The 14,531-nt window shown below is 36.9% G+C and overlaps 1 protein-coding gene and 1 pseudogene across 5 annotated transcripts in view; both read right to left on the bottom strand.

Annotated features, from left to right (window-relative positions):
* The window catches only part of KDM4C (lysine demethylase 4C), a 335,813-nt gene that overhangs the window by 243,959 nt on the left and 77,323 nt on the right, over positions 1-14,531 (bottom strand). For all 5 annotated transcript variants that reach the window (XM_016161837.2, XM_016161838.2, XM_016161836.2 and 2 more), the window contains one exon: positions 1,427-1,476. In XM_016161837.2, coding sequence (XP_016017323.2) covers positions 1,427-1,476 — 50 coding nt within the window. The remainder of the gene's footprint in view (positions 1-1,426; positions 1,477-14,531) is intronic.
* Positions 11,618-11,736, bottom strand: LOC118601477 (annotated as a pseudogene).

Raw genomic sequence — 14,531 nt, 5'->3', positions numbered from 1 at the left:
TCTAATACTCTTCTATAATTTGGAGGAAAGTAACCTTTAGATGTTATTAACAATTTCTGTTCAGAATTGTCAAGTCAAAGAATAGTGGTTCTCAATGTGCCATTTCATTATTAAAAGAAAACATATATAAAGTAGAAACAAAATTCTTCTCTTACTAGAAGGCAAACCTAACATACCAATGAAATTTGGATTAGTACCTGACTAAAAGGGAAATACTCACTGAAGATTCAATCCTGGATAAAGGCCAAATGTCTTATTCTTAGCTGTCACTCAATGAAACTTCACTTTGCCCTGGAAATAAGTCACTACCAGTCAGCTTCTTCCTTTTTTATTATATTGCTTTTTATTATAATTTGGCCATTCAATATGAGACCATACTTGGTAATGACATAGTCATGGTGTCCTTCCAGTGTGACAGCCTACTTCTCCCATGGTAAGGGTAGCAAGCAAAACAGATGATGAGGCCGACAGAGGATGAATCTGATTTTTTCCCTTGCTTTTACCATTTTTTTTATTTTTCAATTACAGTTGACATTCAATATTATTTTATATTAATTTCAGGTATACAGCATAGTGGTTAACATTTATATAATTTACAAAGTGACCACCCCCCACCTAGATAAGTCTAGACTCACCTGGCACCACACATAGTTATCACAATATTACTGACTATATTCTCTATGCTGTGCTTTACATCCCCTGCTTACACAAGGGAAAAGAATCAAGGAATGTAAAGTAACCTGGTGTATCTTTAAAACAGAGAAGAAAAAAGGAAAGATATTCCCTGCAGACATGAGTAGGCAGCAAGTGAAACCATCAAGAGACTTCTCAGCAATAACAATGTACAAAGCTATAAAAAAAATGTTTTGAGTTCCAGTAAAGTACGCTTAATTTTGCCAGTCTAAAACATATAATCTCATGCTCATCCAGTAACCTAGGGACATTCACTTTCATATCTCCACAAGAGCAGTCCCAGGCCCAGGAGACCAAATAAGAACTGGGTGTCAGAAGTCACCCTTTGGTGAAATGATACAGCAACATGAAAAGTATTCATAAAACACCTGCACCTGAGATGCAGCATCACTGCTTTTTGGAATTTATCCCAGGGATGTGAGATAAAGGAAGAAAATATTTATTGACAAAATAATGTTAAATACATTATATGAAAAAGAAATTGGAAATAACCAAAATAGGTTAAGTGCAATCACCTGATGAAATACTAAGCAGTCAACTAAAATAACTAAGATTATGCAACCAGGAAAAATATGCAGACATTAATGTGAAAAACTTCAACTATTCAATTATAAAAACATTTTAAAGCCAATAACTTGACTAGAATAAAATTAACAGATTGACATTCTACACTGTAAAAATACCTTGAAAACAAAGAACTTATCTAGATGATAAACACAGAAAACAAGTTTACCTTGAGCTAGTCTTTCAAGTCGTTTCCCATGCTCCGGGGGTATTGCATACCTAAAATTTTAAAGACAAATATTTTAGCTTTATAATGGTTCAGCTAGTACCCTAAGGATGTCTATTCCTAAATAAGGTCATGTTAAAAAATTCAACACCATACTCCACTTAGATGAACTGAAATTAGAAACCAACCAATCACAGAGTCATATTCCTTGGATATCAGAGAAAAGAAAAATAAACTCATAAATCATTTATTTTAATACTCTAGCTGGCCATCCTAAGTTCACTTTAAAGATTAGGGAACAAAGGCCAATAAGTAAGCTGCTTGACCAAGGATGCAGCCAGTCACGGCATGGAGACTAGAATGTCTCTCCCAACACTCAGCACTCCAGCAATCCAGGGCTATTTTTGGTTGTTTATTTTTGTTTTATGGCTGGTTAGTTGGCCTTTGTTTTCAAGAAAAACTGGGTTGTCGGAGTTTAACCTTTTAAAATGTTTTTACTGACAAGAAGAACACAAAATTATTATAGTGGCATTATTATTTCTACCAAACCTTTGTCAGAACATTGTGCTTTTCCAATAGATGTTAAACATAAAAATCTCCAGCCATAAAAAGGCAGCTTTTATTTACTTCATGATTCCATGACTTCTAAAATCTTGATTTTAGAAATAATTTTTCACCTTTGAAAAAGAGAAATACTCATTTCTATTTCCTGATGTTTTCAAAAGTAAAATACTTGAACTTATTCACTGTGAACCTAACAAATTTTAAAACAATAATTTCACAATATGCTACCCAAATACTAAATTTTCTAGGTAGTTTTAATAAGGAAAAGTAAGGAAATTAAAAATAAAGTAAAATGATCATTTCATGTTTTAACTAAAAATGTTATTCTTAAGACTTATAGTTGCCACATTTACTAGCTCAATATATATTAAGTTTAAGTTACTTTTTACTAAAATAGCTTTTCTAATTTTACTTAACACCACACTTGGTTGCATTTAACACTGATAACACATGCAAAACTTAATTGGATCCGAGGTAACTAGGCAATTCTCTAAAGGAAAATTCAACCATATATCCTGTTCCTTAAGGCACTGTTAATGAAATTATTCCAACTGAATTGAGAAGATAAAATTTTAGCATAACTATATGATAATCACTCAATGTATATTTATGGCCCCTTCTTACCAGTTTTTAATCCCTGGTTTAGATCACCACATATGCCCAGAAAAGGAAGAACATTATATGTGTTTTTGTGTGTGTGTGTGTATGTGTGTGCGTGCACGTGTGAGCGTATATGTATATATCTGTGTGTATGTGTGTGTATATATATACACACACACATATATGTATATATACACACAAATATATATATACGTATGTATATATACACGCGAATATATATACATACATATATACACACACACACACCCCAAACAGGGTCACCTCCCCCATGCCATACATACATACATGCATGCACAAGTGTAAGGGGTATACCTGCCCACAAAGGGTCAGATGTGGATGGAGACAGTTATATATCCTTATTCACATTTCTGAAAAATCGACATCAAAGCTAAAGCTCCTTAATCTAAAGGTCAACTATCTGTTCACGGAAAACATAAGTATGTTCATCTGCAGAAGGAAGGGGCAAAGGTAAGGTGAAATGTTCTACCCCAACTCTGACCCTCTGTTTACTCATTCTAAGATCTCAATCAATCCCATCATACCTCTCCTCCCAGGTAGCCCTTATTGGCCTATCTCCTTAATAACTCTTTTCTACAAGTATACTATTTCCCAGGTACAGCTGTTCCTATTATAGGTAGATGATTTATTTATTTTCTTAACAGATTTAGAGAGTGTTTCAGTCTATTTTCACATTCTATAAAAGATCCAGCTTTTTTCCTCACTGGCTGCCTGAAGATCAACTGCCATCGTGAACACCACAGTAACTATCGGGACCAACCAACTACTACAGTGAAAACAAATGGTCATTCACATCCTTCACCCTGGGAAGGCAAGAGTACCTAAGACAAAAAAAATTGGGGAAAAACTAACCAAAATGTATAAAACCCCACCAAATGTCAACTTTGTATTTGGATTCAGAACCCACTTTGGTGGTGGCAAAGAACTGGCTTTGGCATGATTTACAATTCCTTGGATCATACAAAGAAAAATGAACCCACAAACTTGCAAGGCGCAGCCTGTATGAGAAGGAAAAGACTTCAACAAAGCACCAAAAGGAATGTGAGAACAAAATGAAAAAAAAGTCAGAAAGACTGCAAAGACGAATGCTGGTACTGGTAGAAAAAAAAAAAAAAGGAGTAAAGATTCTGCAATGACAGTGGTGATTCTGCAGATTTATTACGAAAGGATTAATAAACTAAAAACTTCCCCCAAAATCCAGTTCATTTTAAGACTATAACTGATTGTTAATAAAATTCACATAGTTAACCAACCATTGCTATAGTTTAACAGTTTCAGAAATCATCAAAGGTTAAAAACCTCCTCTCAATCACAGCCTCTTACAAATTTTCCTGAGCAGAACTGAATCCTCAGACCAAAAGCCACACTGCATTCGCACTCTGTAAAGCACAACTGAGAGAAAACGACTTCAAGGGGCAGACCCTCTTTTCTTCCCTGGTTTAGTCGTTACCTAGTATAAACTGAACTTATTCATTTGCATGTTGATACCTGTGACATATTCTGTATGGTTCTCTCTTCTGTGTTATTGATCCTATTCTTTGTAAAATAATGTTTAAATCATATGTTCAAATCTTTTATAGCCCAATGCAGATGAAACCGTATAGAGCTGTCTAATGTTTCATATACAAGTAACTTACAGAATTCCCCAAATAAGCTCAAGGTCCACCCGAGGTCTATGAACAAAGGACAGTAAGTTGTCTTAGTCTTTTCAAGCTGCTATAACAAAATACTCCCCCAAAAATCACTTTGATATAATCAACTTCAATTCAACAGATAGTTACTGAGCACTGGCCATGCAGAGCATTTACACACACATGTAAAACTTTACAGGAAGAACTCAAGGCATTTTCCACATAAGTGAAAGAGGGAAGAGATACAGCTATTGCTGACTGACTGACTACCATGTGCAAGTTAATATGAACTAATAAGAAGGGGGAAAAGAGGCAGGGAAGACTTTTGGTTTCTAAAACCTCTCAAAGGTATCACCACTGAAGATGAACTAGAATATCTCAACTCTAAAACAATTAAATCTTAAATTTGAAAAAAGTATCACTACTTATTTATATGTCTAAAAATATTTCACAGTCCTACTAAGCACCTACAAGACACCAGGGACAATTTTAGGATTCCTATCCTCAACAGGAATGTCAGAACTGCCTTAAACTGCTTGATGTCCACCATACCTAAAATATAAAAATAAAGAATATCCTTGACACAGACTTTCAATTAATCCTCACAACAATTCTGTGGCAAAATCACATAGCCAACATTTGGTCAAGTCGTCATCTACAAAGGTTCTAATAAAACTTCTCTGGAGGTATTTTCTCCATACATTACACATGATTATAAGGCTCTGAGTACATCTCCTTGATGCTGTTCAAGTCACTAAGATATAACTGACCATTACAGGTGGACTCCCCACTCCCTGCTGTACCCTTCCAAACTACCCCCCCCTCACAGTGTGCTAAAATCATCTCTGCACACTACTGATTCAATCATGACAATGCTCTGGGCCTCCAATGGCTGACTGTAACCTGAAGAATAGAAGCTAAACTCCTTTACAGGGCACAGAGATCTGCTACAATCTTGACACCTCTTCAGTTGTATCTATTGACCAAATGTCCTAATCAAATCCTGCTCTCTGGCTTTACCAAACTTCCTGAAGCTCCTTATAGTGCCCTTGTTTTCAAACCTCCACTTCTTTCTAACCCCTATTCCCGAGTTTTGTATGCCCTTACCATCCCCCTGTGCAGTCAACAAAGACACCTGCTCCTTTTACCAATCTCTGCTTGAGTAACCCACAGGGAGAGCTTTCCACTCCCTCTTTTGCTCTGTCAACCAGACGGATACAGGCTTCCATCACAGCACTCAGAATTTCATTTTTTTTACGTTTCTATCTCCCTGCTCTTCTCTCAAGCTCGCGTCTTTACCCTACAGCAAAGCACCAGCTGAGCGGATGCTCAGTAAGCATTTGCTGACTTGCTCTCAAATGATGAATCATGTTTCTGTTCCATGAAGACGGAAGATGTGGAGAAGACAAAGGGTACAGGAAGAAGAAAAACATCATAAAAGTGGGAAATGAGAAGAAAGGGGAAGTAATGGTATAAGCCAATACCTCATTTCCTGACTACAGGGTCATCCTGTCATACTTGGGACCAACCACTGTCAGTTTAAACTTTCTGATCCATTCAAATGTCTATTTCAATCAAAACTTTCTGTCTCCCAGGACTTAAGCATCTCCCAGGACTCCACATTTTCAGCATGGTATCCCATTTTGCCTTGCCTTCTTGTCATTCTTACCCAGGGTTATAATGCATAGACAGTCCATGGGCTGTGAAGGACAAAGTGTACTCAAGGAAGATGGGCAGGCTGTTTACCAAACTTCCACTTAAATGGCATGGGGAGGGCAGGGGAATCTAATTTCCCAATATAACTGCCCTAAAAATGTAGTTTCTATGAATGTAGCAGCCAGCACTGAAAACGACCTAATTCTTTGACAAAAAGGAAACAAAAATGAGTAATAAATATAACTCAATCAGCAAAAGGTTCCAACTTCATAAGACTATGTTAATATTTTTTATCTAAACAATTTTAAAAATCAGTAAGCCATTATCAAACTACAACAGAAACAAAATGCTCTGAATAAGAGCAAGCCATAGAGAGAAACAGCCCTAAAAAAAAACCTGAATCACTAGCATGCTTTTAAGAAATTTGAAATCCTGATGCTCCAGTAACATCCGAGGTTTTGTTCATTTGTTTAAGATACTACTACTCTGTGGGAACACTAAGCAATTCTCAATATTTTTAAAAATAATTATGTAAAAATACTGCCTCCTTGCCCACTCCTCTGATCCTCTGCCATCAGCCTTTAAACATGATTAGCTCTACCGTCTAGATAGAGGGAACAAGGGAGGAATAGATAGATAACTTCTCTGAGTCCGTCGTCCTGCCTCCATCTATCTGCTTTCTTTCCTTCCCTTTACACATACTTCCAGTGCTTGCTGCATTCTTGATACCCATTCACACTAGAATCCAGTGCAATCTGGATCCTATTTTCATCACTCTCAATATAACTAACTTCTTAGACAAAGATTACCGTATTTTTTTAGTCTTTTCCTAACTTGTCCTATCTGAATTTTTTTATTAGTTCCTTAAAACGTTTCCCTTGGGTTTCATAGTCCAACTCATTGCCAGTGATTTTCTACCTTCTGCTTTCGCCATACCCAACACTGACGCTCCCCAGGGCTCCGTGTTTCAGTGCTTCTACATCTTTCCCTGAGAGAATCACCTTCATGCACTCAAGGCTTCAAGATCATCCACGTGCTGCTGAACCACGCCTCCATTCCACATGTGTCTCCTGAGCTCTGAACCTCTAAACCCAATCAGCTACTGAACGAGTCCATTTGGGAGCCCTCAAACAATGTGTCCAAAGCTTAATCCTCCATCATTTTCCTGCCAGGCCTGCTTCTCCTCCAGAGTTCCCCATACAACTAACTGCCCAGAAACATGAGCATTGTGGTTGCATTCCTCTTATTTAATCAATCCCCAACTTTTACATGTTCTACCTTTTACCTGTTCAAGAGAGTGCTCATGAATCTGCCTATATTTCTCTATCCTCACTGCCACCACCTTAGTCCAGGCCACTTTTCCCTATGATACACATTACTACTGCAGCCTCTTAACTAGTCAACCCTGCCTTAAGCCTTGCTCTCCCTAGCCCAATCAGATTGTGTCACTTTTCTTCCCTGTTTAAATTCTATCTAGCAGGGAGAACTGGTTATTAAGTAAAGGCAAGCTGGAAGCCCCTTATGCAGAGGGGATTATTACAGTTAGTGTCTCACTCAAAGGAGTCCTACTTTATGGCCCTGACACCTGCCAGAGGTTTCTATGTAAGTATCCCATCACTTCAAAGTCTCAGCACATGCAAGATCAAATTCATATTTCCTCCTCTAAGTTAAGGTTATTCCTCCTAGCATTCCCATTTCAGTTCACAGCTCCATTTCCCTCTAGCCTTCCAAACTGGAACTATCAAAACCACCTCTCCTTTATTTCTCATATTCTCTACTCCCCTTGTCCATCCACAAGCCCCATCCACTCCATAGCCTCAAAGCCTCATATCCATCTCCCTAGAGCATCACCTAAATTTCAACCTTGATCTGCCCCCAGCTAAGACTGTAATCATAACTGAACTCTCTGCCTGTTTCTCCCTAGGCGGCTACAGTCCTCACATCACTATCAGAGCATAAAAACCGTTATTCCTTAATGCCTGGCTTTCAAGAATCCACTCCACCCCAATTTAGCCCCCACCTTAAATGTCAACAGTCTACTCTCAATGAATTATTGTTATCACTCACATGGGCTTTGACCTCACTCAGCACCTCAAACAGCCCTCTCCATTCTACTTCAAATCCCAAAGTCCCAAGCCTGGCCCATATTCCACCTCCTGCTTGAAGCTTTCTCAGACCATTATAAATCTCAGCAATCTCATCCCTTTTCTTCCTCCCAGAGCTCTTCCAATATATTTTTCATGCAGTGCTTATCTATTACTTTCTAGAGGTAGCTGCTGTTTGAAGTGCATAAGCTACTTTTGTCTGGAGAAGCACTGAGTTCAGTGGGAGAGAGAATGCCTACCACAACCCGGAAATTTACTCGTGAATTATCCTTTTTAACCTACTTATATAGTGAGTGTCTGGTTCATAGCCGGGCACTCTGCAATGTGCCACCATTGCTCAGTTATGCAGCTAATCTTTATTCTTTGAAGATATGAATATGTCTTGTACTTCTCTGTATTCTTTGAAAACCAACAAATAAGGTATCTACCATTGTACACCCTTCAGTATATACCAGTTTGTTGAAATTATAATTGTTCATTTAACCTTTAGGACAATGCTTTTGTTTCATATAAAATGAATATTACAAACAGTTCTATTAAGAAACTATGAATCACTAATGATCTATAAATACACTAATTAGATATTTACAAAGTCATCTTTTATTTAAAACCAGCCTTTTATGAATTTTTTTTTTAAAGATCTAATTTGAAGGCTGAGGAAAACAGAATAGTCCCTCTAAGCACATCTTTGGGTGGTTTACTCAAAGAATAGACCTAAAATGGTGTTATCCTGGTGGTTGTAATATAAACACTATCTTGACCTGAATAATTATCAGGTTGACATTCAAACTATCAGTAAGTAAAGTTGTATTTTCAAAATGTACTAGATACATTTCTTTGATTCGATCTCTCTCTATGAACTGGTAGTCTCTGAATTTCTCTTTTCAAGATATGCTTGGTCCATCAGTCCATTAGATGTGTTTTCCAGCATTTCTCAATCGGTAACTCCTATTTCTCAGATCACTCCCTCAAAGCCCCCCTAATTTCATTTGGGAACCCTGGGGCCTGTCAGTAATGTGCCCCAAAACAAATGTTCTCAGCTCCACCCACTGCCCATACCTCTGTCACTGTGGTGTCTGACACAGGTGGCTGCATGGGTCCCTCTGTCAGTATAACTAACAGGTATTGCTGGCACCTCTTGCTAGCCCGGCTTCAACCCACCCTGTGACATCCAGTGCATTCTTATCAAGCCCAAGCCACAGAAGGGAGAGAGAACCCCTTGTAAGTCCATGCCATGCTAAGGAAGGTCAGTCTTAAAAATCAGGGCTGTCCTCTACTCCCTTCCCCAACTGCGTTAAGGAACACTTTCCTCCTTTGTTTATAGCTCTTCCTTTTGTTTTGCTCAGTCATCTCTCTTAAATAGTCAAGCTCAATCCTCCAGGTGACAGTTTTCTGACAAATGAAACTGTAAATTGACCCTCTCCTCTTTTACTGGCATAATCTTGTTAGAAGCTCAGTGAAAAGAATAACTGACCAATAAATATCACTGGAGCTCATCACAGTTACCATTAATTGAGCACTTATAATACTTCAGACTTTGTGCTAAGATCCAGTACTACAAGTTCTATTACTAGTACCTCCATTTTACTGATGAGGAAACCAAGGTTTAGAGTAATTAATTTACTTATACAAAGGTGGATAATAGAGCCAACTCCCAACCCCAGACCTATCTCACTCCAAAGCCCAAGATTTGCTCTCCAGCCCCACATTCCATTCTTGATTTCTCAGCAATCACCATGAAAATGCCAACTGGAAGGGACAGAGACAATGGACCAGTTCCTCCCAAGGACATACTCACCCTTGACAATAATCTCTACTATCTCTGAAGGATTATCTGACTTTTGAAAGAAAGTTTTATGACTGCTGCTAGCAGAATACTTCTCCTAGCTATCCTTCTTAACCTTTACCCACTTTTAAAACACAATTGAAAAAAAGAAATCACTAGCCTTTTAAACTAAAGTTATACTATGCACCAAGCAAAAGACAATGCATTTTAAACAAAATGCAGATACAAAGTAGAGAGCCATTAAACTACTAACTATAGTTTTTCTTACAAAGTTTAATTGCGAAAACTTCATGAATCAAAAAGTATAGTAACTATGTTATATTTCACAAAACTCAATATTTCTGACATGGTTAATATACAATATACTTTTTAATTAAGGCATATTTCTAATTGTGTCAAAAAGAAAGCTGAAGAACTGTAGATTTTATGTTTGCTTATGTTACATTTTCACATTACTGATGATGTTAACCAGTTTAAATATTTGTGCATTTATTAAAGTTTATGCATTAATATTTTAAATTATAGTCTTATTAGTTAATTGTGGAAAATAGAATATTGCTTATTTCATCTTCAGTTCTTAAAAACAGATGAATGTGAGAAACAAAAGTGTGACTACAGGGGATGCTGTGGCAATTGCCTAGGCCCCCATTCCGGATGAGGCCCTCACTGCCATCACCTAAGGGAAGCTCCTTGCCCTACACCATACTCACCCAAGGTCACCCTCACTCCCTCAAGATCTTGGCCTCTGAAGAGGGAGAGGATGGTGGCCCATATGTAATGAATGATCTATGTCTGAGTATAAAGGCCTGGCCCCCTTGTCTCAATTTGGAGCAATTCTAAAGGGCCCTGCCAGCCCCATAACTGCCTGTGAGATCTACCCAGGACTCTACTGCACTTTAACTTACCCTTCTGCTCAGCCCTGCTTTCCTCCCTCCTAACATGTTATTTCTGGAGTATTGTCCCAGACATCTCTGGCTCACAAATCAGTCTCAGAATAGGCTTCCTGAGCAACCGAGGTTACAACAATTACAATAAATGCATTTATAAGGAGGTGTCACTTAAGCATCATCGGTCCTGAACATATAAGCTGGGCACCTACAAGCTTGGCCTAAAGGATGAAGTGCTCAAGCTGAAGCCCTACGAGAACACCAGATAAAAACCCCTGAGGAAAGGAATTCAGCCAGAGCTTAGCCCCACTCTTATGCCCATCTATGGCCCATTTCCAAACAGAACACTCAGGTGAAAAAAAGAAACTCTAGTAGCCATATCTGCAGTCATAAGTGAGGAAATCACAGGGAAAAATAAAATCCTAAGAAGGGTGCTTCAGTGAATAACTGAGCATTAGAAATATAAACAGTAGTTTTTAATCTGGGATTCAAAACGCTGTTTAGTATCCATATACATGTAATTAATATCCTGAGCAATCAGAGAAATTAATACTACCTTTTATCTAAAATCAGTATTATATAACTTAGTAAGGCAGTAACTGCATAAAACTTGATTTTCAAGAAATAATACGTTTAATATTACCTAATCTAATGAATATTTTCTAAGATCTAAGTGAGCCCTACACAGTACTAATGGGTTTTTCTCCCTTAAAAAAATATTATGTATTATAAATTAATATCAACTACAAACAACATAAATAAAATCTCTACTTCTTAACACTGGCTTCTCCACAATATGTAACAGATAACACATTCAGTAGTAAAGTGATTTTTTTTGTTTTTTAGGCAAGGCACCCCTTGGCTGACCCCACAGATTACAAGGACATTATTAATTTACAATCCCTTATTTTTTATTTTATTTTTTACGCCTACAGCACCTGGTATTCCTAAGTGGTTTCTCATCCAAGTACTAACCAGGCCCGACCCTACTTAGCTTCTGAGATCAGACGGGATTGGGCTTGTTCAGGGTAGCATGGCCGTAGACTAGTAAAGTGATTTTTCGAATACCAGATGATCAAATAAATAATTTTATGTTGTCCACGGCACCACCCTCCAGGCCCCAGGGTTTCGTGACAGTGCCACGAGGAAGGAATTAGTGAGAAAGTCCCACGATACACATTTTAGCCAGGTCAGCCCTGCCTTTATTTTCAGTTTTATATTGACCTTCTGAAGAAACTTTTATGAAAGTTTGAAACCCTCTGTGCTAGGCCAGTATTTTCCAGAAAATATTTTTTCTAGATTATGCATGAGTATTCTGTGTAAGATTTGGGTGCCATGTAAAATTTGGATTCCACTGAAATTTTGCTAAGAACAAAGGTTCTGTTACTGCTAGAAAATAAGGTAGGAGTGCTAAAAGTTATATAGCTAAACTGTAAGTTTCCTGAAGACCATTCTGTCTTGCTCACCATGGTATATCACTAACACTTAGCCCATAACTGACAGGTGGGTGTTCACAAAATAGTTAATAAACGAACAAAAAAGAAACAAAGAAAAACTAAAATCACTGAACACAAACACAAATGATTTATAATAGAATCAAGAACTAACAAAAGGGGAAAATGCCATTTAAAGAACAATCTAAAATATAGTAACTTTAAAAATTGGTAATAAACAACAAAAATGCCTATAAGAAGCTATAAGCCCATATCAAAAATTGTCCAGAGCCAATATTTTCCCAAACAAAAAAAATCTTACTTTATGTGGAAATCTTCTAAAATATGTCCCTTCCAAATGATTGCTTATTTAAAATCATAATTATAATAATTATACTATACATGAATAAGATAAAGTAACATAGAGAGTTCAACTACAATTGGCTTACAGAGTTCTACCACAATTAGCTCCAACAAAGTATGGAAGCATTTTCAAGAAGATTCCTGTGATTAAAGTTTCATTTTCAAGGAGAAACAACCTACTCAGTTTTATAATTCTAAAACTCTTTGAGAATTGAGGCTTTCAAAAGTATACATTATAAAAAGCAAGCAAGCGACTCAAAGATGACTCAAGCAATATGCAAAACAAAAGTTACAAAGCTTTAAAGTAAAAAATAATAATAAAAAAATAAATGGTCATATGTTTCTGCTAGCACTTGACCTTCCTTAATAATGTTAATTTTCTTCATTGGGAAAGAGATAACTTTAGGAGTCCTTTTTGAGGGAAAAAAAAAAATAGGAGTCTTTTTTCTGAACATCTAATTTGAGTCCTTTTTGAATGCATAATATCTTCCATAAAACATTCACTTTTTTTTCCCTATACTTCAGGGAAGATTGTTACATGGGCTTTTTTGTGTCTGATGAAAAATCATTTCAGAGATCATGCAACTGGATGCTATGTCCTCTCGGAAATATAAGTTGTAAAAGAACACTGCAGAAACTTTATGTGCAAGTCTTCAAATAAAAAATAAATAAATTTATGGAGCCCCCACAAATCATTTGGAGGAAAGAAAGGAGAAACAGATTCACAAAAACTATCTATACTAAATTTGTAGTATACTGTCTGTGGATTCCTTTTAGGCAAGCTATCAAAATTGTTATAGTAGATTGTCTAAAAATTTTTAGCAAATAGTATTTTGTAACATAAAATTTCCTATACATCAGGTTAAGTCTTTTCAAGGCATCAAACAGAATGCATGACTATATTATTTTAGAGGTTAATTTTGTAACATTTACCCAGAAGTAATCAAAAGAGTATTATAAGATCAATAAAGACAAAATAGCATAAAACTGTGCATATATATGACATATAAGTTAGCAGATCCAGGAAAAAAAACCCTGCTTCAATAACAAAACAAGCTTATAAGCATGCTGTAATTCGAGGCGCTGTGGTGCTGCCCTCAAGAAACTGAAAGTTGTGTTGAGGAGACAAAACCACAAAATCAATGAAAGACTTCTAAAAGAATATGACGTAATAAAGTGGTAAAACTGACTATTAGATATATAATATATAAATCACCAGAATGAGAGCAATGTTTTTTCAAGCGGCAAAAAAAAAAAAAAAAATTTAAAATTATAGATGCTTTAATTTTAAGTCAGGTGAAGAGATTAAATTCCACCCACCATGTGTACGTTGGGTATAAGTTACCAATCAATTGCTAGAAGTGCTTTTATAACAAGTTCAGCAAACATACATTTTAATAACTTTAATATCCTAAAATATATACATATATATTCCATCTTAAGGAAAGTTCCCCATAGAATATTTTTTCAAATCTTACAGAAAGTGAATTGAGGCAGTTGGGGTAATCCAATCAGCCTTCCTAAGATTACTTGGACATTTATTTGGGACTTTTCCATGCATTATAGGATCTAGAAGAGATATCGAGTTTTATTCCCCCTGTGCAGCACAACTCAGGTAATTCATATGGGGAACTATCTACCTCAAACATAAATGCGTAATTCTAATGAGAGCAAGCCATTCTTCATGTCTCTGTCCCCATCATCACAGAGGCAGGCCCATGACTCAAGCCAGGAGAACCTAGTAACTTCCTACCCTTGGCTTCAGTGACTTATCCAAGAGATTGGCACAGGATCCAAGCCAGGAAAATCCATGGTCCCTCCCCAGATGGTACGGCTATCCTCTCTAGTGACAGAGCTAGGAATACATGAGCCAGGGAGAAAAATGAAGGCAACACACAAAGAAAAGTGAGACCTAGAATCTATCGCCTTCTGGCAACTTTCAGGGTTCTATGATGTTCTGGCCATTCATGGTTATGTGAGCCAATTAAATTCTCCTTTTGGGCTAAGCTAGTTCATATTGAGTTTCCATCTCAAAAATCTACAA

Source organism: Rousettus aegyptiacus, unplaced genomic scaffold (genome assembly GCF_014176215.1).
Source record: "Rousettus aegyptiacus isolate mRouAeg1 unplaced genomic scaffold, mRouAeg1.p scaffold_m13_p_3, whole genome shotgun sequence".
Taxonomy (NCBI): Eukaryota; Metazoa; Chordata; class Mammalia; order Chiroptera; family Pteropodidae; genus Rousettus; species Rousettus aegyptiacus.
The sequence above is the reverse complement of the archived record's forward strand: the minus strand, read 5'-3'. Positions and strand labels throughout refer to the sequence as shown.